Source organism: Myotis nattereri, assembly GCF_964212035.1.
Source record: "Myotis nattereri genome assembly, chromosome: 15".
Lineage (NCBI taxonomy): Eukaryota > Metazoa > Chordata > Mammalia > Chiroptera > Vespertilionidae > Myotis > Myotis nattereri.
In genome coordinates this window covers 6,999,703-7,020,544 of record NC_138090.1, presented here as the reverse complement: position 1 = coordinate 7,020,544, position 20,842 = coordinate 6,999,703, and the positions used below count along the sequence as shown (strand labels likewise).

General features: G+C 58.8%; 2 protein-coding genes across 2 annotated transcripts in view; one reads left to right on the top strand and one right to left on the bottom strand.

Annotated features, from left to right (window-relative positions):
- NLRC5 (NLR family CARD domain containing 5) overlaps nucleotides 1-20,842 on the bottom strand; it is a 940,085-nt gene that overhangs the window by 591,453 nt on the left and 327,790 nt on the right. The window lies entirely within an intron of this gene.
- Nucleotides 8,813-20,725, top strand: CCDC102A (coiled-coil domain containing 102A). The gene is made up of 8 exons (XM_081108514.1): nucleotides 8,813-9,515; nucleotides 11,842-12,068; nucleotides 13,439-13,547; nucleotides 15,566-15,682; nucleotides 15,998-16,207; nucleotides 16,823-16,993; nucleotides 17,936-18,039; nucleotides 20,219-20,725. The coding sequence occupies exons 1-8, from the start codon at nucleotides 8,925-8,927 to the stop codon at nucleotides 20,349-20,351; spliced, it is 1,662 nt and encodes a 553-aa protein (XP_080964640.1). The 5' UTR covers nucleotides 8,813-8,924; the 3' UTR covers nucleotides 20,352-20,725.

Here is a 20,842-nt window from a genome sequence, read left to right as displayed (position 1 = left end):
CTGCGTGCGAGCCCAGGCGGCTGCTCTCAGGGCCTGGGAGGAGGTCCTCTAGACCCAAGCCCAGTTTTCCCTCCGGGATCTGTGCCAGCCTCACCTGGCTCCGGCTCAGTTGGGAAGAGAACTCAGGCCAAGACACCCCCCAGCTCAAAAGCCAGCAGCGAGTGGCTCCTTTGGTTGAAAAGGGGCCACATACTAAAACTCAGCAGAGGCCGGTGTGGCGGCCTTACAAACTCAGAGACCTAAAGTAACCACCAAGGATGGTCTGAAATTAAAACTTGTTAACTACAAGCAGTTTCTGGCAGGTAGTCACGTCCGAGGCTAGGATCTTCCCTGACAAAAGCCACTCTTTACCTTAATTGAACCCCTCTACTGTCTTTTTGCATCTAGCATAACATAACTTGGAATGGCAACCACATTCTGCTTCCTGTCTAGGCATCTAACTACTCTAGGTACCCCACATAAACATCCAGTATTTGTCCTTTCGTGGCAGGCTTACTTCACTTAGCACAGCGGTTCTAATCTGTGGGGTGCAACCCCTTTGGGGGTCGACCGACCCTTTCACAGGGGTCGACTAAGACCATCGGAAAACATATATAATTACATATTGTTTTTGTGATTCATCACTATGCTTTCATGATGTTCAATTTGTAACAATGAAATTGGGGGTCACCACAACATGAGGAGCTGTATTAAAGGGGCGCGGCATTAGGAAGGTTGAGAACCACTGGCTTAGCATGATGTCATCCATGCTGCAGCATGGGCCAGAATTTCCTCCCCTGTTAAAGCTGAGCAATATTGCTTTGTATGCACTACATTTTGTTTCACCAGCAGACCCGAGTTGCTTCTAGCTGTTGGCCATTGTAAAGGTGGGTGCACATATTATGCCCCTTTTTAACAAAGAAAAAGTCTCTAGCTGGATTAAAGATGTTTCGCTTACATGATATTTATGTTTATGGTTTTCTTCTGTTTATGCCAACTGATACAAATTTCCCATCCCTAAAATACATGTAATGTTCTAGAATGTAAAACGATTTAAAAAAAGATAAGCTAAGTAACCAATGGCACCAGTGCTAAGTGTTGATGGCAAAAATGGTGGCAGATACAGGACAGAGAAGTGTGGGAAATGCTGACACAAGCCTCAGTCTAAAGCCCCACGGAGCTGAGTTGGGGAGAGAAACTCCTGGGGGGTGGGCCCTGGGGGCTGACACCCCATTAGCACTTCATCTGAAGGCTGCCTGGAAGTGTGGTTTTAGGAACAGGGTGACATTGGTAAACTGAGTCAGATCTGGGCTCTGAGCCCCCAGCCGTGTGACCGTGGGCCTGCCGCTTGACTTCCGCTCCTCACTTTTCCACTAGGAGATGGTGTTAACGACGCCCAGCTCACAGGGTGGGTGTAAAACAGGTAATTCATGTGAACTGCCAAGCCTACGGTCAGCACCCATCGTGGTTCCAAGAATGGGTGGCTCCCCCAATCCCACACTCTGAAAGAGACATCCCTAGGACAAGTATTTTTAAAAAAAATATATTTTATTGATTTTCCACAGAGAGGAAGGGAGTGGGACAGAGAATCAGAAACATCGATGAGAGAGAAGCATCGATCAGCCACCTCCTGCACGCCCCCCACTGGGGATGTGCCCGCAACCACGGTACATGCCCTTGACCGGAATCGAACCTGGGACCCTTCAGTTCGCAGGCCGACGCTCTATCCACTGAGCCCAACCGGTCAGGGCAGGACAAGTATTTTTTTAAGTGTGTTTTTATTGATTTCAGAGAGAGGGAGAGAAAGGGAGAGGGAGATAGAAACATCAATGATGAGAGAGACTCATTGACTGGCTGCCTCCTGCACGCCCCCTACTGGGGATTTTGCCCCCAACCCTGACCCCTGACCAGGGAATAGAACCGTGACCTCCTAGTTCATGAGTCGAAGCTCAACCACTGAGCCACACTGCTCAGGCTAGGACAAGTATTTTTGCTTCCTCTCTTAAGAGGGAAGACCCAACTGTAATGGCGCTACAATTGGAGCTTAGGGTCACCATCAACTCACCTCCTCCGCCTCCTCCCTGCCTCCCCTCTGGGAACTCTGGAAGGAACTCTGGGCTCTTGGTCCAAGGCTGTGCTTAGTGGCTTTGGGGGTTTGGGTATGTCTGAGCCAACGGCCTCCCTGCGCATCCCCCCAGCTTTAAAATGGGGACATCGGGTCCTCTGCGTCCTCTCTATCTAAACCTCACAGGTCCCAGATGCACCCTAAGCTGCCCTTGGAGCCCAGGCAGCAACATTTACAGGTTAGTTCCCTCTCAAACATCGCATATCCCCATCGAAATCGGTCTCTAGCTGTCAGGAGCTACCAAGGTTTCACCATAGGAACGCAAAGCAAATGAAGAAGAGTGAAACTGCAGATCTTGCAAAAGAGGTGGGGGGTTTCGGAAAGCCGATGGAAGCAATGCCATAGAAAGGAGCAGCCGCTAACCACAGAGGAAGAAAATCTCTGTAAGATAAGTCCTTGACCTTCCCGAGAGGACTGCGTGAGCAATAAAGGACTCAGAGTGATCCTTGGGTTTGGAACCCTCAAATATTTTTTTTTGCAAAAAAATGACCTTTTTGATGCTTCCATCATTCTAAGGCGTGCAATGGGTTAAAAACTAATATATCTTCGGCATTTTTTGGTTTATTTTTCGAGGTCAAGTCCCAATGCGGCCAGGTCCCCGCCCCCCCACCCCCCCCACCCCCCACACACACACACACACACACTATCTCTGAGTTTTTGGTTCTTTCTGGAAGGATTCACCCCAGTCTGCCCTCCAGGGCACAGTATACGGTGAGGGGCCCTCCCAGATCTGCCCCGCCCCTTCCCGCCAAATCCGCAGACACCCCCCCACCCCACCCCCCACCCCCCAAACTCTCAAGGCGTCTGGGCCCTAGCCGGCCGAGCCTCGCCGCTCCATGTCCGCTCGGGAGCAGAAAGCAGTTAACAAAAGTGAACGTCATCCTGGGGCTCCACGTGCTGAGCCCGGGACCCGCAGGGCCCACTGCTGCGGGTGGGGGGGGGGGGGCGGGGGGTGCCCAGTCCTTCGCTGGCGCTCGGGATCCTGAGGCGGGAAAGCGGAGCCCAGCCCCGCGGGGTCTCCGGCCCCTGCCTCCCGCCCCCCACCCTCGGCCCCATGCGGGGGTGGGGCCTCCGTCGGGGTCCCGCCCGCTCTGTAGCAGACCCCGCCGCCCAGGCGCGCGCCCCTCGCCCCCAAGTTGGGCGGGCGCCCCCACCCCAGCATCTCAGCGGGCCAGGGTCACGGCCCGGCTGCAGCTAGCCGGGCGCCCCACCGCCCCCGCCGTCTCCTCTCCCTCCCCTCACCCCCCCGCCCCCCGAGGGAGGAGGAGACTCCGCGGCCCTCCCGGCGACGGCCGCAGCCAGCCCCGCGCCCGCTCCGCCCTGCAGCGGCGGGTCGGACGTCCGGAGCCCGCGGGTCCCTGGCCGAGGTGAGCGGGGAGCGGCAGTGCCAGGGGCGGAAAGTCCCCGCGTCCCGGGAACCCCCTCCAGGCCGCGGATCTTCCGCGGGAGGCCAGGGGTTAAGTTGGGGGCGTGCTGGAGAGAGGGGCGCAGCGGGGGGCTCCTGCGCCCGCAGCAAATGCTGAGCAGAACTTCCTAGCCGCCTCCCCGGGTTCCCCCGCGTCCGGCCCCTGGGCCTCCGGTGCGGAGGGGCTGCGGGTCGGGGGGTGGGGGTGCAGGGCCGCCCACGGGATGCCCGGCCGGACGGGAGGGGGCTGCGGGCGGGGCAGAACTTGGAACTCTCCCGGGGGACACAACGTAGTCACCAGGGCGAGTGCGGGATGGACGGGCGGCGCGGGCCAATCGGAGCCCGGGCCCCCTCGCCCGGCTGCCAATGGGGACCTCGCGGTGTGGTGGGCGGGACAGCGCCGCGCGGCCGGGAGCCCCCTCCGCCCGCCGCTAGGGGGTGCGGGGCGGCCCTGCCCTGGTCCTGGACGGGGCGAGGAAGTGGGGATTCAGGCCGGGGAAAGGCGGAAAGCGAGTTTCCGTAGGGAGCCGGGGCAGGTGGGGCGACGGCTAAGTGCCAGGAGAAAGGAGGGGGCCCCGGGTGCCCGCCGCTCTGATGTGCCCACGGGGGATGTCCGACCAGCCAGCTCCCCGCCTGGGTTTCGGCTTCTCTCTTGAGCGAGGGTTGTTCAGGGCTGTGGCGTTGGATTGGTTCAAGTTGGCACAAGGTCTGCCCACTTGTTGGACAGAGCTTCTAGGAATCTGGTTAGCGCCCTGCCCCATCGTTCGGGTAAGAAGCCCGGCCCAGAGAGGATAGGGACTTGCAGATGTCACACAGCATAGCGGTGGCAGAGTGGGACTCGAGGGATGTCTTCTCTGCAAACATGAATAGATCGAGGAGCTGCTGAGACCCCCACCGAGGGCTCCCACCCTCTTCCATAACAGTTATGGTTGACCGCTTGGCCAGATGCATGAGGACCCCATTGTAGAGGTGCCCCAACAGCCCCCCACACACACACACACACACACACTACTTTGCTGCTGGTCCTCTGTAGATGTGGGGAGTAGCTGCTCCCCTCGGACTCGGAGGGGCCATTTGTAAAGAAATGTTATAGTCAGTGACCCGGCCTATCTTTGCAGCTCCTCCGTCTGAGATGGGGGTATCTGAGACAGTCCAAGGGTGCCCACCCCAGGGCTCAGGTTCCGCTTGCCTCCCTCCATCCTCTCCTGCAGGTCCAGTGGCTGGAGCCCAGGCAGCAGGTCAGAGAGACAGGTGCCCACAATTTGTGGCTGACCAGCCTGGGACCCTGCACTTATCCAATCAGGCTGTCCTCTGCGGTTTCCTGCTGGGCTCTGCTCCCTGCCCACAGCCAGGCCTGTGGCCCTGGGCCAGCCCCATAGCGCCACCTGAAAGGTTCTGGGGGGGACACAGGGGGTTTCTGAGCTGGAGGGAGGAGTTGGGCCACCAGGCACACCCCTAGTCCCCCCAGCTGGCCCCCATCCAGGCTTCAGCATGGCTCACTCCCCTCATTGGATATTGAGAGTCATCTAAACATGCTTAGGACAAAACACAACGTTGTCCCTCTATGGGCCTATTCGGCTTCTTCAGGTAAGAGGCTTGACCACTGACTTGGCCATAAGATGACCTCTGACCCTGACCTTGGCCACAGGCAGGCTCAGGCACCTACCTGTCTCGGAGCCTGCCACAAAGTGACTCCTGATCCTTAGAATGACTCAACTCTCCCTGGTCGCAAGGGGACTCCTACCTGTCCATCTTCCGTCCATAGCCCGGGAAGCATTAATGCAGCATCTGCTGTTCGCAGGGCCCTGTGCTGACAGCCCGCAAGACCAAGGTGCCCTTGTGGACTTCACAATGTGCCATTGCTGAAAAAGAGGGAGGCGCCAGTGCTTTGGGATCATTAACATAATCTGTTACGAGGTCAGGGAAGGCATCCCAGAGGAGTGGAAACTGAAGGTGGGTCTTGAAGGATGTGTAGGAGTTTGCTGGTAGAGAAACAAGGGAGAGATGTTCCAGACCAGTCCACAGGCAGCAGGAACCACTGATCACTTCCTGTAGACAAACCTGATGAGGGCCTAGCCTGAAGCAAGTATCATGTGAAAGCATTCTTGCTTCCGTTCTAGAGTGTGGCCAGCAGCTGTCTGGAGCAGTGAGGATGGCTGAGGGCTGGGGTTGGGGAGCTCTGGGTCCCACTCAGCCCTGTTGCCCAGCTAAGGGTACACAGGTTACAGTTCAGCCTCTGCTCTCCACCCTCCCAGCCAAATTGAAGCCAGTCCTCAATGCCGGGCCTGTCCTAGAAGCTCTGGGTGGCACAAGAGTCCCGCCTGGGTGGGCGGAGGCCTGAGCTGCAAGAAGCGGGCAGCCGGCCAGCTCTGGCGGTGGAGGGTTGTAGGGCTGTGCTCCCTGGGCAGGCGGTGGGGCTGGGAAGGTCAAGGCATTTCCTGAGGGTGAGGGGATTGAGCTTGAAGGATTTGGGGGCGGGGGCGTTCAGAGTCTGAGGGTTAGAGCAGGAGTAGAGCCATCTGGCTGGTGGGAGGCAGGAGAGGGGAAGGTGGAGTGAGGACGTGTCCCTGTGGTCTGCAGTGGCTGGAACCTCCTGGACCTGCTTCTGGAGGGGTGAGGACCTGCTTCCTGGGGGGCTCAGGAAGCCACCCTGCACCCATAAAGGCACAGCGATGGGAAGGAGACACTGAGCCTGGAGGGTAAGGGCAGCGGGCAGGGCCGCCTGTCTCCGTAACCAAGCTGGACCTGTGTTGTGTGTGAGTGTGCGCGTTACCAGGGCTCTGTGAGCTTTTGTCCCCAAGGCTGTGTTATGTGAGAGGGGTGGTGGGGGGTGAGAAGAGGGGTGCGTTGCTTCGCAGGGTCCAGTTGAATTTGTGGGTGTGCAGGGTTCCTGGTGGGCTAGGGGATGGGTTTCTCCAGAAAACCAACCTTGGGACCCGGGCCCCCACTCCTTCCCACACGTGGGCATATGCACCCTCCGGGGGCCACTGGAAGAAGAGCAGGAGGGCTGGCTGTTCAGATCCCCTCTGTCCCCGCTGCTGTCCTTCCTCCTCCCCCAACCCCCAGGAAGGGCCAGACCAGGTTGCCAAAAAGGGGCACAGGAGCTGAGCCTGAAGCTCACCCCTGCCTTTATCGTGGGCGCCTGGAAGCCATTAGGGGCCTGGGTGGCGCCGCCCTGCCCCTTTTGTGACAGGCTTGGGATTCCTGGAAGGAGCAGGCCACCCCCTCCCTGCCGAGCCCGTGCCAGGCCTGGCCCCGCCCAGAGGCAGAGAGGGTGTGGCAGTGGCCCCCTCCCTGTTACCCTCTCAGTTTAGGGGCTGCAGGAAGGGCCCAGCAGACAGGGCCTGGGCCCCAGGAACCCCTCCCCGCCTCCACCCCCCATTTCTAGCACAGCCCAGGCTGCCTGGCTGGCACTTGGATTTCCTGCCGCCTTCCCCTCCCCCGCGGGCTCTCACATTGTTTTGCTTTTCCAAGAGCTTCTCCACGTGGAGTCTGGCCAGGAAAATGGGGAGAGGAGAGTGAGTGTCCGTAGGCATGTTTGTGTGTGTGTGTGAGTGTGTGCATCCACTTAGCAGTGAGTGTCTTTGCCTGTCTCTGTGTGTATCCATCCGTGTGTTGGCATGTGTATGCCTTCACGTGTGTCCAGGACTCTCTACAGGTGAGCATCTCTCTGTGCATCCGTAGAGTTGTGCGTGCATCGGGTCCATCTCTGAGTGTGCACGTGTCTGCCTGTGTCTCTGTGTATGGGATGGGGGATGGATGGTACCTGCCAATGTGCCTGGGTGTGCACAGCTGTCTGTGAACACACATGGGGTCACAGCCAGCTACCTCACTGCACAGGAGAGAGACTGAGTCACAGAGAGGGCACTCAGCCTGCCAGGGGTCCTTTGGGGAGTCAGTGGCATTCTGGGAAATGGAACCTCACCTGCATGGCTGTGTCTGGGTGCATGACTTTGTGCAGATATTACTGGGGTTGAGACGTATACATTTGTGTGTATGGATCATGGGCGGTGACAAGGCATCACAAATACCCAAATGTCCTAAACTTGGACTATTAAAATACAATTCCCAGCCCCCTATCTACTGAACTTGACTCTCTAGGGGTGGGGCCCGGAGACTGCATTTAAAGCAACTACCCTGTTAGGGACAGAGAAGAGAGGACCTGAGGGCTTGGGGCAGGGCAGGGAGGGAATGTCAATCTGGTGGCTTACCTTTTCACTGACATTCGATCACCTGCCAAGAGTGAGGGGGTTGGAGACTGGAAGAGGGGACACAGGGTTGGCAGGCAGTGTGGGGACCAGCCAGGGTTGAGAAGTGCTCCGATTGGTCGCTCTGAAAAGGAAGGGATAGAGATCAGGGTGGGCCTTAGCGGCTGGGGTGAGGGACAGGCTAGCTGAGCCGGGGAAGGAAGGTCACGATGTCTCCATGGGCTGCCGGAGGTGGTCAGGAGGCCACCTGGAGGGAGAATGTGGCAGGTTATGGACAGGGAGGGCCATGTGTCTGATTTATTTTAAAGGGGATGTGGCCTATGAACTGCAGAGCCCGACACCTCCCCAGAGATTGCATTTGGACTCCCAGATACCATATCTGTCAGCTCTGGGTCTTAACCTTGTGGAGCCTTCCTCTCCTCTTCAGTAAATGTCAGTCACTTCTCTCGAGTCTGTTGAGATAAATAAATGAGATAATTCGCATAAGGCATGGTACCTGGCCTGTAAGTGGGCCCTCCACAAATGTCATTGTCATCATGTGCTAAGACTAAAACAGTGGCCAGGTACCAGCTTCTGGCCTCAGCAAACTCACAGGCTGGGGTGAGAATGGGGAGCAGGCAGGAGTCAGGGGTCGATCACCTGACCTGAGGTGATCCAGGAGGACTTCTGGGAGGAGGTGATATCTCAGATAAGTTTTAAGGATGAGAAGAGTTGGCCCAGTGTAGGAAGAGGCAGGAGGGCCAGCATGGATGGAGATGGGGGAGTAGTAGTTGCCCAGTGTGTCAGAGGGGACCTGAAGGTCAGGGACAGCAGATCAATACTGCAGATCAGCTGCCACTACAGCACGTTGAAGGGACTAAAGCAGGGAGTCTGGAGACCAGTGAGAAGGCGGCTGCAGGCCCTTGCTCACCATTCCAGCCTCACAGGGTTCTTCCACCATTTCCTCTCCCCCTGCCTTTGCCGCGCTGTTCCCTCTGCGGTTATGCCCTCCCCATGGCTGCTGTTACAGATGAGGACAGGCGGTGCCACAGCCTACTAACGGTGCGCCCTCCCACAGGTCCCCGGAGGCACCCCCCTCCCGGTGGCCAGGAGAGCAGGGGGTAGCGGTGTCATCATGCACAGTGGTATCGCAGCTGCCGGACGTCGCCCTCGCTGCCCCTGAGTCCAGCCCAAGTTCAAGTCCGGGGCCCACCAGCCCGCTTGCACCATGAGCCACGGGCCGAGCCCCCGGCTGGCCGACTCCCCGCAGCTGTCCAAAGGCAGCCTTCTGACCATCCTCGGCAGCCCGTCACCCGAGCGCATGGGGCCGGTGGACTCGCTGCCGCCCACGCCGCCCAGCGGCACGCCCTCCCCGGGCCCGTCCCCCGCGCTGGCCCTGCCGCCGGCGCCCGCGCTGCTCGCCGACGGGGACTGGGAGAGCCGGGAGGAGCTGCGCCTGCGGGAGCTGGAGGAGGCGCGCGCGCGGGCGGCGCAGATGGAGAAGACCATGCGCTGGTGGTCGGACTGCACGGCCAACTGGCGGGAGAAGTGGAGCAAGGTGCGCGCCGAGCGCAACCGCGCGCGCGAGGAAGTGCGCCAGCTGCGCCAGCGCCTGGACGCGCTCACCAAGGAGCTGGCGGGCGCCCGCCGCGAGCGCCAGGAGGCGCAGGGCGAGTGCGAGGCGCGGGGCCGCGAGCTGGCGCGGCTGCGGGGCGCCCGCGGAGCCGCCGACCCGACGCCCGACGGACCCGAGACGGAGCCCGAGCGGGAGCACGAGCCGGTGCGCGACGTGGGGTCCGAGAGGCCCCAGAGCAGCCAGGTGTGTGGAGGAGGCGGGGCTGCCGGGCGGGGCTCTAGCCCTTTGGGTCCGAAAGTGGGAGGGGCTGGCTGATGTGGGCAGAAATGGAGGCTGCCCGGCCCAGAGCCAGGAATGGTGAGGGCCTGGTGCCCTAAGAGGTTTCACTCCTGTGGGTTGACCCTGGTGGGGGGCTCCAGTCACCTCCGTTCCCGAGACCCCTGGGGCAGAGTCCTGGGTTCTGGTGGTCCCTCCATTCCCACACCTGAGTGGTCAGCAGCACCAGGGAATCAGCCCATTTGAGCCAGAGTAGGATCTAACTAAGTACTTGCCTGGAAGGCATCCATCAGTAGCAGAGCTGAGCCCATTCATTCGTTCAACTTGAATTTGGGGGGTGAGGTAAACACAAGAAGCATCAATTAAAGCCGAGGGGTGGGGGGGCTGGGAGGCACTAGGAACATGGAAGAGTCCAGGATCAGGCTCTCCCGAAAGCGGTCCCGTTTAAGCTGAGACTAAGTCACTAAGAGGATGCAGAGGAATTGGCTGTGAAAAGTGAAGACAGGTAGGCCCTCCAGGTGTGGCAGTGGCGCACCTGGTACATCGGGGAACTGGCAGCAACAGCTCCTGTCAGTCAGTGGGCACCTACCCGGAGGCTCAGCTCTGTGTGCATCATCTAGTGCAGTGATGGCGAACCTTTTGAGCTCGGCGTGTCAGCATTTTGAAAAACCCTAACTTTGGTGCCGTGTCACATATAGAAATTTTTTTGATATTTGCAACCATAGTAAAACAAAGATTTATATTTTTGATATTTATTTTATATATTTAAATGCCATTTAACAAAGAAAAGTCAACCAAAAAAATGAGTTCGCGTGTCATAGGTTCACCATCACTGATCTAGTTCATTCTCACAGCAACCCCCGGAGGTGTTTGCTCTATGGAGGACCACACCAAGGCGGAGAGGTTAAGTCCCAATGTCTCCCAGCTGGAGGCAAGTTGCTGGGGAATTGAACCCAGGTGAACTCCAGAGTCCATGGTAATAATCAGTTTGGCTGGAGCGTTGATGGTGGGTGTGGAGGGCAGCGTCCCCCTGAGCCAGCAAGCCTGTCACCAGAGGCCATCTAGGGACAGAGTCCAGGCTGGGGTTGCTTCTAGCTCCATCCCCAGACTCTAAGATTCTGATTGCCCCTCTCCTCTCCTGCCAAGTCCCCTCCCTCCCGTGCCCAGCTCCCTTCACCCCTGTAGGCTGGAGTGGGCCCTGCTACCTCCTGGGAGCTGAAGCCCCCTCTTCCCCGGGCCTGCCTGGTGTTTGGGGGCGGCAGTCATTGCTCTGCTGTGGGGCAGCCCATGACAGCCCCTGCCAGCCAGCCTCAGGTCTCCTCCTGTCCTGTCCTTGTCCTGGTTGTCAGTCACAGCCCAGGAGGTGGCAGGTGCGGCGGGGAGAGCCCTGGGTTGCAGACTGAGTTTGTTTGCCAGCCCAGCCGCTTTGCTCTGAGACCAGAACAAGTCCCTTCCCTCCCTGTTTCCCTGTTTGTGACATAGGGCTTTGGACCAGGTGGCACCTGAGACCGCGCCCCCCTCCTCCCCCCCCCCCCCCCCCCGCCAGACTCTGAGATACAGGAGGAGGAGAATCTCAGTTCTTGGGGAATCCTCGGAGCCACTGTCCCAGTCCAGTAGGGACACGGAGAGCCAGACAGGGAAGGGAGTGGCCCCCTCGTCTGGAGGGGCCTTGGGGAAGGCAGGCTGGAACAGGGTGTCTGGGGTTTGTGGCCAAGGCAGGCCTTGGGGGTGGACAGGGGCAGAGCAGGGGGGGGGCAGAGGGGATAGGGGCTTGGCATTGGGTTAATAATCCCTCGCCGCTTCCTGTCTGGGAGCCGGTTCTGCTCACAGGGCTGCCTTACTGTGCATCTCTACCGTGTCACCTATCTCGCCATGCCTTCGTGTTTGCACCTGAAAAATGGGACCTTAAAGCCAGAATTCCTTTTGAAGAAATTCAGTTCCTGTTCGTTGTAGGAATCCCCTGCTTCTACACTGATCCACACCAATGCCCCAGCATATGTTTGCATGCTTACAGTGACAGGGAGCTTACTACCTCTCCTGGGAAATCTTCTAGGATGCAGGGAACCCTAGTGGCCGACTCTTGTGCAGTTCCAGGAGAAAGGGGAGGCCCAGAGGAGGCTGTGTCCCCCTGTTTCTAGGATGCAGGGGCAGGCTACAAAACAGGGATGTGGGGCCCAGAAGGGCTGTGTGACTTGCCCAAGCTTACCCACCAGGCTGATTCCAGACCCAGGGCCTGGGAGAGGCCAAGAGGACTCAGCTGCCACTGGTCCAGCTTCTACCTTGGTCCCCGCAGGAGCTGGAGCTGGTGGAGAGCCTGCTGAAGAGCAGACCAGAGGAGCCTGAGGGCTGCTGGGAGACACGCAGTGCGGGGACCGGGGGCCCACGGGGCAGCTCAGGCCGCCAGGAGCGCAGCCGGCTGCCCTGGGAGGACACAGCTGCCATGGAGGAGGAGGCCTCCAAGTTGACTGCCCTACGACTGCGGCTGGATGAGTCCCAGAAGGTGCTGCTCAAGGAACGAGAGTGAGTGCTGGGGCAGGCAGGTGCCAGGGGGGTGGGCAGGCAGGTGCTAGAGGGGTGGGCCGGCAGGTGCCAGGGGGGTGGGCTGGGCACCCCCAGCACCACAGCATGAACATCAGTGTCACAGAGCGTGAGACTTGCCGAAGGGGAGTGGTTCTATTTGGGCTTGAATCCTGCAGCATTAGAACAGTGTGCTCTGCCCAAGGACCCCATGATAGTTTTCTGTTTTATTATTATTATTATTACTAGAGGCCCGGTGCACAAATTCGTGCACAGGTGGGGTCCCTCAGCCTGGCCAGCTATCCGGGCGATTGGGACAGTCTCACCCAGTCCCAACTGGGGTGACTGGAGCCAGCAGGCTGGGGGGGAGGGATCCCGGAAGGTTGGCTGTGGGAGCGCACTGACCAGCAGGGGGCAGCTCCTGCATTGAGCTTCTGCCCCCTGGTGGTCAGTGTGCATCATAGCTACCAGCAGGTCATCACGGTCGTTTAGGCTTTTATATATATAGATTAATAGAAATAATATGTAATATGCAAATCAGAATGAGGTTCGAGATCCTTTTTACCCCCAGGATGTCATATACACATTACCAGATGCAGCGTAATTCCTGGATGGGCAGGATGTCCTGGGCCCTGCCAGATATCAGGTACCCCTGGTCCCTGCCCACTATGACCCTGTCATCGTGACAACGAAAAACATCCCCATGGATTTCTAACATGCCTCCCAGAGGGTGGCATTGTCTCCTCTCAGAACACTGTGTTTGAGTCGCGAAATATTAGACCCTCAGAAAGGGAGCCGGGCGTGGTGTGGGATGGGGAAGCGCAGCGTGCTGAGTAACGGTAAGTGCAGCTGTTGGTTGAGCACTTACTATGTGCTGGAGCCAGGCATCGTGCTTGTTACCATGGCGCCTCATTCCTGCACAGGGTCATGGGAGAACTTGGGAATCCCACCCAGTGATGATGACAAGGGGAACCCCTAGATCCGAGGGTCATTGAACAGTGTTTTCCAGCTTTTCTAACTGCAGAACCACGTTTTCAAGCCAAGCCTGGCCGGGAACCACAGTACTTGAAACAGCAGCCGGGGTCCTATTTGGCAAATGATCCTGGGTCCCAGGGAGAGGGAGGCATCTGCCAGGGGTGGTCAGGGCCATGGAGGCCTGGTCACCTCCTCACACCATGCACTCGTGGGAGGGGTATAGTTCCAGGAGAAATCCAAAACCAGGTGCCTGCCTCAGTGTGGGATGCCAGGACCTTGAATGCCAAGGCAAGGACTTTGGCCATGGGTTCTGCAGGTGCAGAGTGCATAGGAGGACTCTGAGCAGAGGGCGCCGGTGGGCTCATCCTCATGTCTGCCTCTCTCTCTCCCCTCCCCAGGGATAAACTGGCACTGAGCAGGAACATTGAGAAGCTGGAGGGGGAACTCAGCCAGTGGAAGATAAAGTACGAGGAGCTGAGCAAGACCAAGCAGGAGATGCTCAAGCAAGTGAGTCTTGGAGACCAGGGAGGGCTTCCTGGAGGAAGCAGCATTGTGCTGTTGAATTTCAGCAGTGGGAGTGCATAAAAGAAGGGAATTCATTGATTGTCAAGCACCGGCCACGCACTGTTCTGAGTGCCAGGGTGGGCAATGTCCCTGTCTTGAGGAAGAGGATCAGGGGAGGACTGGCAGGAACCAGGCAGATACATACATTCATGAGCTACGAAGTAGTCAAAGCAATATAACGATGGGGTGGTGGGTCAGGAAAGGCCTAAGAAGGTGACGTTTGAGGCAAGACCTAAGAGGATTAGAAGAAGCCACGCTTGAGAAGATACGGGGGCAAAGTCCGAGCAGAAGGCACCGCAAATGCAAAGGTCCTGAGGCCAGAACAAGCCTATCGTTGTCCAGAAAATGAGCCAGCGTGGCTGGAGGGTAGTAAGTGAGAGGTGAGGTTGCAAGGAGAGCTTGGTAGACCAGGACGAAGGGGAGGCGTCCGATGGTGCATTCAGTGGGTGCCTACTGTGTGCGAGGTCTCACTGAAGCCTCGTGGCCGTCAGGGGGCTGTCCCCATTTCATAAGTGAGGAAACAGGCTCCAGCCAGCAGAAAGGGGACTCAGCTTCACCAGCACAGGACGGCGGACTCAGAGCAGGCAGCCCTTCCCGCCTCTTGTGCAGGCCCCCACGGCCACCAGGGGGCACAGCCACCCCGAGAAAGCTGGCTGGATCGGGTGCATTTCCGAAGGCGGGAGGACCACAGACCTCAGGGCCTGCATCTGCCGGGGAAGGGACCCTGGCCTTAGGGAAGCTCCTAAAATAGATTCCCAGACCCACCCTCATCCTCCTGGATCATCCTCTTTGGGACTTGGGTTTAGGAATCTGTCTTCTTAATTTTCCCAAATTGTGAAGTGTGATCATTTGCGGAAAGTGATAAAACACAAACGGGCAGTCTCACAGATTACTTACCAAGATTCGCTTTTCCATCTGACTTCTTTCCCTCACCATATGTATGCAAGGCCATCCCTGTCATCACAGGCACGGAGTGGTAGTTTGTTGGCTTTCCCTGCTGTCAACAGCGACTCTGCATTATGTCAAAGCGCCCCAGGGTTTTCTGATGCGGCCAACCCTGCCCCCACACGCAGACTGTGTTCAGCCAGTGTCCATGGAGGGCTCCCCGACGCCAAGGCCATACAGGGGTACAAAGGTGGACAGACAACTCTCTGTCCTCCCAAGCTCCCATTCTGGTGGGGCAGGGAGGGTGGCATGTGGAGGAGGCACCCCCTGCAGGTGGGGAGGACAGCGGCCTCCCTGAGCAGGGGGCATTTAGGCCAAAGCCTGAGAATGAGAAGAGTCCGTGCTGCAAAATACCTCAGAAAAAGTGTATGAGGCAGAGGGAGCCACATGTGCAAAGGCCCTGGGGTGGACAGGGTGTATTTGAGGCTTAGAAAGGAGGCCACACAATGAACTAGAGGAAAGAGGTGGGAGGGCTTTGTGAGACCGTAGGGAGGGGTCAGTCCTTACCCTAAGGAACCCGGGATGGGGACACGATTGTATTTATCTTCTTAAAAGCTCACTCTAGGCCCGTGGTCGGCAAACCACGGCTCGCGAGCCACATGCGGCTCTTTGGTCCCTTGAGTGTGGCTCTTCCACAAAATACCACATGCGGGCGTGCACATACAGTGCGATTGAAACTTCGTGGCCCGTGCGCAGAAGTCGGTATTTTGTGGAAGAGCCACACTCAAGGGGCCAAAGATCCGCATGTGGCTCGCGAGCCGTGGTTTGCCAACCACTGCGCTAGGCGACTATTGTGGAAAATGGGTTGATGAGGGGCTAGGAGGGGAGACTGGACGGCTAGATGGTAATGAGGTAGGAAATGAGAGATGTCATTTCCTACAAGTGGTCAGATTCAAGGTCCGTTCTGCACACCCGGTGGCCCATTTGGGTACCACCTCTTTGCTGGGCACCAGTGCCCACTCTCAGAGCTGGTTCTGGGTGCTGGTCACGTAACCAGGCTGGGCTGTCTCCCGCAGCTCAGCATCCTGAAGGAGGCTCACCAGGACGAGCTGGGCCGCATGTCCGAAGACCTGGAGGACGAGCTGGGGGCGAGGTCCAGCATGGACAGGAAGATGGCTGAGCTGAGGGGCGAGGTGGGGCCTCTGCCTGGGACCTGGGAGGACTGGGGGTCCAGGGGCCCTTGAAAGAGGCTTGTGCTCTAAGGGGTCCAGGCACACCCCAGGGGGTACCCCAATCTGCAGGGGGCAGTTCCTCTCCCACACAGAGACCAGAAGCGCCCTCACATCCTGCACACGTGAAATAGCCCAGGTTAATTATAGCCACTGCAGCTGGACCTGCTTCCTGGAGCCAGAAATGACTCCAGGAGGAGTGGGGGGTGGGGGGAGGCCAGCTCCGGCCCTTCCGTGCCCCTTCCCCAGGGACCCTCACCCTGTCCTGTCCTGTTCCAGATGGAGCGGCTGCAGGCGGAGAACGCAGCCGAGTGGGGTCGCCGCGAGCGGCTGGAGACGGAGAAGCTGGGCCTGGAGCGGGAGAACAAGAAGCTGCGGGCGCAGGTCGGGGACCTGGAGGAGGCCCTGGCCCGCCGGCGGCGCCAGACAGCCAGCGCACTGGACTGCGACCTGCGGGCCAGCCAGGCTGCGCTCTTCGAGAAGAACAAGGTGGGGCAGTGGGTGGCGTGGCCAGGACCGGGGTGGCCCTGCCTCCCCATCCAGCCAGGGCAGAGCCCCTACTGCGTGTCCAGTGTCAGCCCACAGGGACCCGGGGACCCCTGAAATGACAGCTAAGGACAGAAGCTGCTCCTCCTGGGCACCCACTCTGGGTCAGGCTCAGTGATCACTGCAGACCTGCATTTATTGAGCACCTACTGTAGGCCCTATGCCCGTGCTTTTTGTCCATCATGTCAACAGCCCTTTTTGTCCAATCCCCTCAACAGCCCTTCTATTTATGCAACAGATGTTTGCACCGAAGACTCCAGACCTCATCCCTCCCCAAACACCTGACTCAGCTCCAATAGCCTGCTGGACTTCCCATGTCATTCCCATTGGGCACCTCAAAGTTACACGTGCAACATGGAGCCACTGAGTCACCCACCCAGGCCTTCTCACCTCACTGGATGGCACCTCTAGCCTCCAGCTGCCCAGCCAGACCTCTAGTGCTGGTATTTCAGACACCGGGTGCAGAGATTCTGGGGAGAGGGGACACCAGCGCCCCTAGACCTGCCTGACACGGTGCCCTCGGACACTGAGCCCTCCCCTCCCCTCTGCTTCCTGCAGGAGCTGGCAGACCTGAAGCACGTGCATGGCAAGCTGAAGAAACAGTTCCAGGAGAAGGTGGCAGAGTTGGCACATGCCAACCGGCGGGTGGAGCAGCACGAGGCGGAGGTGAAGAAGCTGCGGCTGCGGGTGGAGGAGCTCAAGAAGGAGCTGGCCCAGGCTGAGGACGAGGTGAGCGCCGCGGGGCCCGGAGGGCGGCCTCCAGACGGCCAGCTACGGTAGGAGCGTCACTCCATGCTGAGTCCCCGGCGCGCGCGGCGTGAGCCTGACTCTCAGGATGTGCACAGGGTAGAGAGGGTGGGTGGGGGATGGGTGCATGGATGGTAGATCGGTGTGTGGGTAGGAGGGTGGGAAGAAAAATGGACAGACGAGGTTGACGAGAGGTTGAATAGATTAATGGGTGGATGTGTGGGTAGACTGTAGGTGGTTAAATGGAAAGACAGAAGGATCACTCCAGGAATGGATGAGCAGATGGATGAGGGACCAGGTGGACAGATGAATGGGAGAGGGAGAAGGCGGGAGGAAGGATGGATGGATGAGATGTGGCAACAGATGTCTGCTGGGTGATTGGGTGGATCGATGGATGATGATGGGTGAGTATATGCAAAGATGGATGACAGTGGAAAGATGGATAGACCACTGACTGGATCCGTGGGAGGAAGAATGAATGGACAGGGAAAGAAGGACAGTAGGATGGAGAGATGGAGAGATAGGTGTGTCTGGGAGAATGGAAGGACACGTGGACAGGCAAGGTGAAGGGGTGGCTAAGTAGATTAATGAATGGTGAGTGGGTAAGTGGTATCTTCATGGGCAGATGGATAGTTCCATGGATGAATGGTCACATGGACAGATGGATGAGGGTAGATGGGTAGGTGGGTTGATGGATGGGCCAGTAGCTTGGAGTATGGGAGGAGGGGAGGGTTTAGGAGGGAGGGGCAACAGGGGTGGAGAGGCGCACACGGGATGCTTCCCTGGAGGAGGTGGGCCTTGGTCTAGGCCTCAGAGGACAGGGCCTGCTCTCCAGGAAGGACAGCCCCACGGGCGAATGGCAGGAGGCAGGCCAGGCTGGCCCAGCCAAGGTGACCCATGCTGTTGGCCCTGCTCGCCCCCCAGCTGGACGAGGCCCACAACCAGGCACGGAAGCTGCAGCGGTCGCTGGACGAGCAGACGGAGCAGAGCGAGAACCTGCAGGTGCAGCTAGAGCACGTGCAGTCCAGGTGGGCCCCCACGTGCACCCCCGGGGGGATGGGGCTCCATCAGGGAGAGGATTCCTGGCCAGGGCACAGAAGCAGGGCAGAAAGACTTCCAGCTAAAGGAAACCCCCCCCCCCCCTCCTCCCCTCCGGGGCAGGGTCCCGAGCTCAACTAGAGGAGAAGGGGGAGAAGGAAGAGGGCCGGGCTCCCTGGGGCCAAAATCCTGTCCCCTCCAGGCAGGAAGGGCCGGGGCCAGGAAACCAGGGAAGGGGAATGAGAGCAGGAAGTGAGACCAGCTGGGACCCTGGAATTGTCTCCTCTAGCCAGAGAGCAGGAAGGGTGGCCAAACAGGTCAGGGCCAAGGTGGGGTAATAGGTAGGGCCCATGGGCCTGAGAAGCCACTGACAAGAAAAACAAGCAGCCCTCAGGGTCCTGGGCTGGGTGGACCCCAGGCCAGCTGGGATGAGAGGACCTGGAGGACCCCCAGCCTGATGATGGGCCCGAGTCCTCAGACAGACCGCAGGGTCTGGGGAACCCGCCGGCACATTCTGCCTTTCTCCCCCCACCCCCCATCCCAGCACCCTCTCTCTGACACCCCTGAGAGCCATAAGATATCAGGGAGCACCAGGTCCAAGCCCTCCCCACTTCACAAGCCCCCTACCTGGGGCACCTCATAACCACAACCCTGACCCACTCTTCCTGGGCTGGGCCCCAGGCAGGCCCTTACTCCCCCTCCTCTTATTTCATGCACTAGAGGAAGCCTGGGCTCTGCAGCCAGGCTGCCTGGGTGGTGGGCATCCTGGCCCTGGCCCTCCTTGCTGTGTGATCCTGGGGCACTGACTGACCCTCTCTGTGTCAGTTTCCGCATCTGTAAAATGGGGACGATGGCAGCTCTTACCTCTTGGTTGTTAGAATGAAAGGAGCTGGTGTGTGTTTGTAAAAGTACCTGGCGCATCATGAAAGCTGGACAACTGCCAGCTGCTGCTGTTACTGTGGCTCCTGGGTGGGGGCGCTCATCGTGGGTCAGATACTGTGCTGCAAGAATCGAGCCCCTGTAAGACGGGAAGGGGGAGATCTTTTTTTCTAGGGGGTCGGCAGATGAGGAAACTAAGGCACTAGAGGGTCGGCCCTTCCACAGCCACACCCCCACCCTTGGCCATCTGCCATCTGAGCCCTTATGTACTAAGCGCCTACTATGTGCTGCTGTGTGCGGAGTTTCTGGGAAGGGTACAGCCTATGGAGCCAGGCCTAACAGCTGGGTGACATGGCCAACCAAGCCTCAGTTTCCCCTTCTGCTTGGGATGTGACCTCTCAAGTGTTGGGCCGGGGCCCAGGCATGAGTCCAGGTCCCTCTGGCTGTGTCTGGCCAGCTCTGCCCACTCCCCCGCCCCAGCACGCACCCCGTAAAAGGCCGCCTGGCCCCAGGGCTCTCCTGCCGCCTTGGCCGCATTCTCCGGGAGCCATAAACTCCCAAAATGGACAGGCAGGCGCTGCCCAGCCTCTCAAGTGCTTCCATCGGGGAGGGCGCGGCCGCCCAGGACCGCTGCCTCATTTTCTTTTCCAACTTTTCGTGCTTTAATGTTCCGGGGACGGCGCACTAAATCACAGCGCGGTAATGGAGGCCCCTGGCTGCGCCCCTCCCGCCATGTTAATAATTCATGTTTCCTGTAAGATGCCGCCAGGCAGCCACTCTGCGGGGGGATGGGTATCGCCGCCTCTGCAGCTCTTCCCAGGGCCCAGGTTCGCCTGGTACATGTTGGCTTTGGAACTTTAATGTGAGAGGAACTGGGGTGGGGCGCTTTCTTGTAGACACTGGGGATGTAGGGGGCGGAGACACCCCCCCTAGGCCCCCCTGTGGTCTTTGGAGCCGGGCTGGGGTTGGACTCCCAGCAGTGTGACCTTGGGCAGCCGCTCACCTCTCCCAGCCCCCAGCACCCCCCCATCCCACCCCCATCCCCCCCATCCCCCCCCATCCCCCCCACCCCCCTCACCCCCCCACACACCCAGCTCGCGAATTGCTCACCTGCCTCAGTTTCTTTGTCTGTAAAATGGAGGTGATAATAGCACCTCCTGACTTTTCAGGGACCTCTGGGAGGAGGGTGTGATGAGGTAATGTTTGTAAAAGGCCCAGCCTGGTGCCTGGCAGCGGCGGTGGGATGAGTCCCACGCCCTGACCCCGCTGTCACCCCCACCCCACCCCCAGGCTCCGAAGGCAGCAGCAGAACGCCCCCCTCTTCGGAAAGATCCGCAGCAGCGCTCGCTTTGGCCCTGAGGAGGCCGGGGATGGAGCCAGCGACCTGGACGAGGACGAGGACCTACAGATCCAGGTGGCCTAGAATTCCAGGGCTGGCAGGACTGGCCCAAGGCCACAGCCCCCCTGGGTGCTCGGGCTGACCGGCCACTCACTGATGCAGCTGCCTGTCCTCACCCTGGGAGCACCCCTACCAAGGGAAGCCACGGCCTATGTTTATATATATAGATATATTTTTATATATATGCCTGGTGCTATAAACACTATACCGCCCCAAGGCCTGGTGTAGGCTCCCCCACCTGCCAGGACTTCCATGGAGGGCGGATGGGGTGTCAAGAGAGAGTCACTGGGTCCCCAACCCAGGCTGCCTCTCTGAGCCTTGGGGACTGGACGGGAGCTGTTCATAGTACAATGTGATAAACCCAGTCTTTTGTAATAATAAATGAGTTGAGGTTCTTGAGGTGGAGTCCTGAGATCTGGGCAGGCGGTGTAGGGGACAGCATGGGCCTACACTTGGCACCGAACGTAAGTTCAAAAAGATCAAGTGACTTAATGAGTGCATGAATGTGAGAAAGA

Coding starts and splice junctions, on each gene's coding strand:
- CCDC102A (XM_081108514.1), top strand. CDS start 8,925: ATGAGCCACGGGCCGAGCCCCCGGCTGGCCGACTCCCCGCAGCTGTCC. Junction 15,683..15,997: donor TGGCTGAGCTGAGGGGCGAG/GTGGGGCCTCTG, acceptor GTCCTGTTCCAG/ATGGAGCGGCTGCAGGCGGA. Junction 16,208..16,822: donor CGCTCTTCGAGAAGAACAAG/GTGGGGCAGTGG, acceptor TGCTTCCTGCAG/GAGCTGGCAGACCTGAAGCA.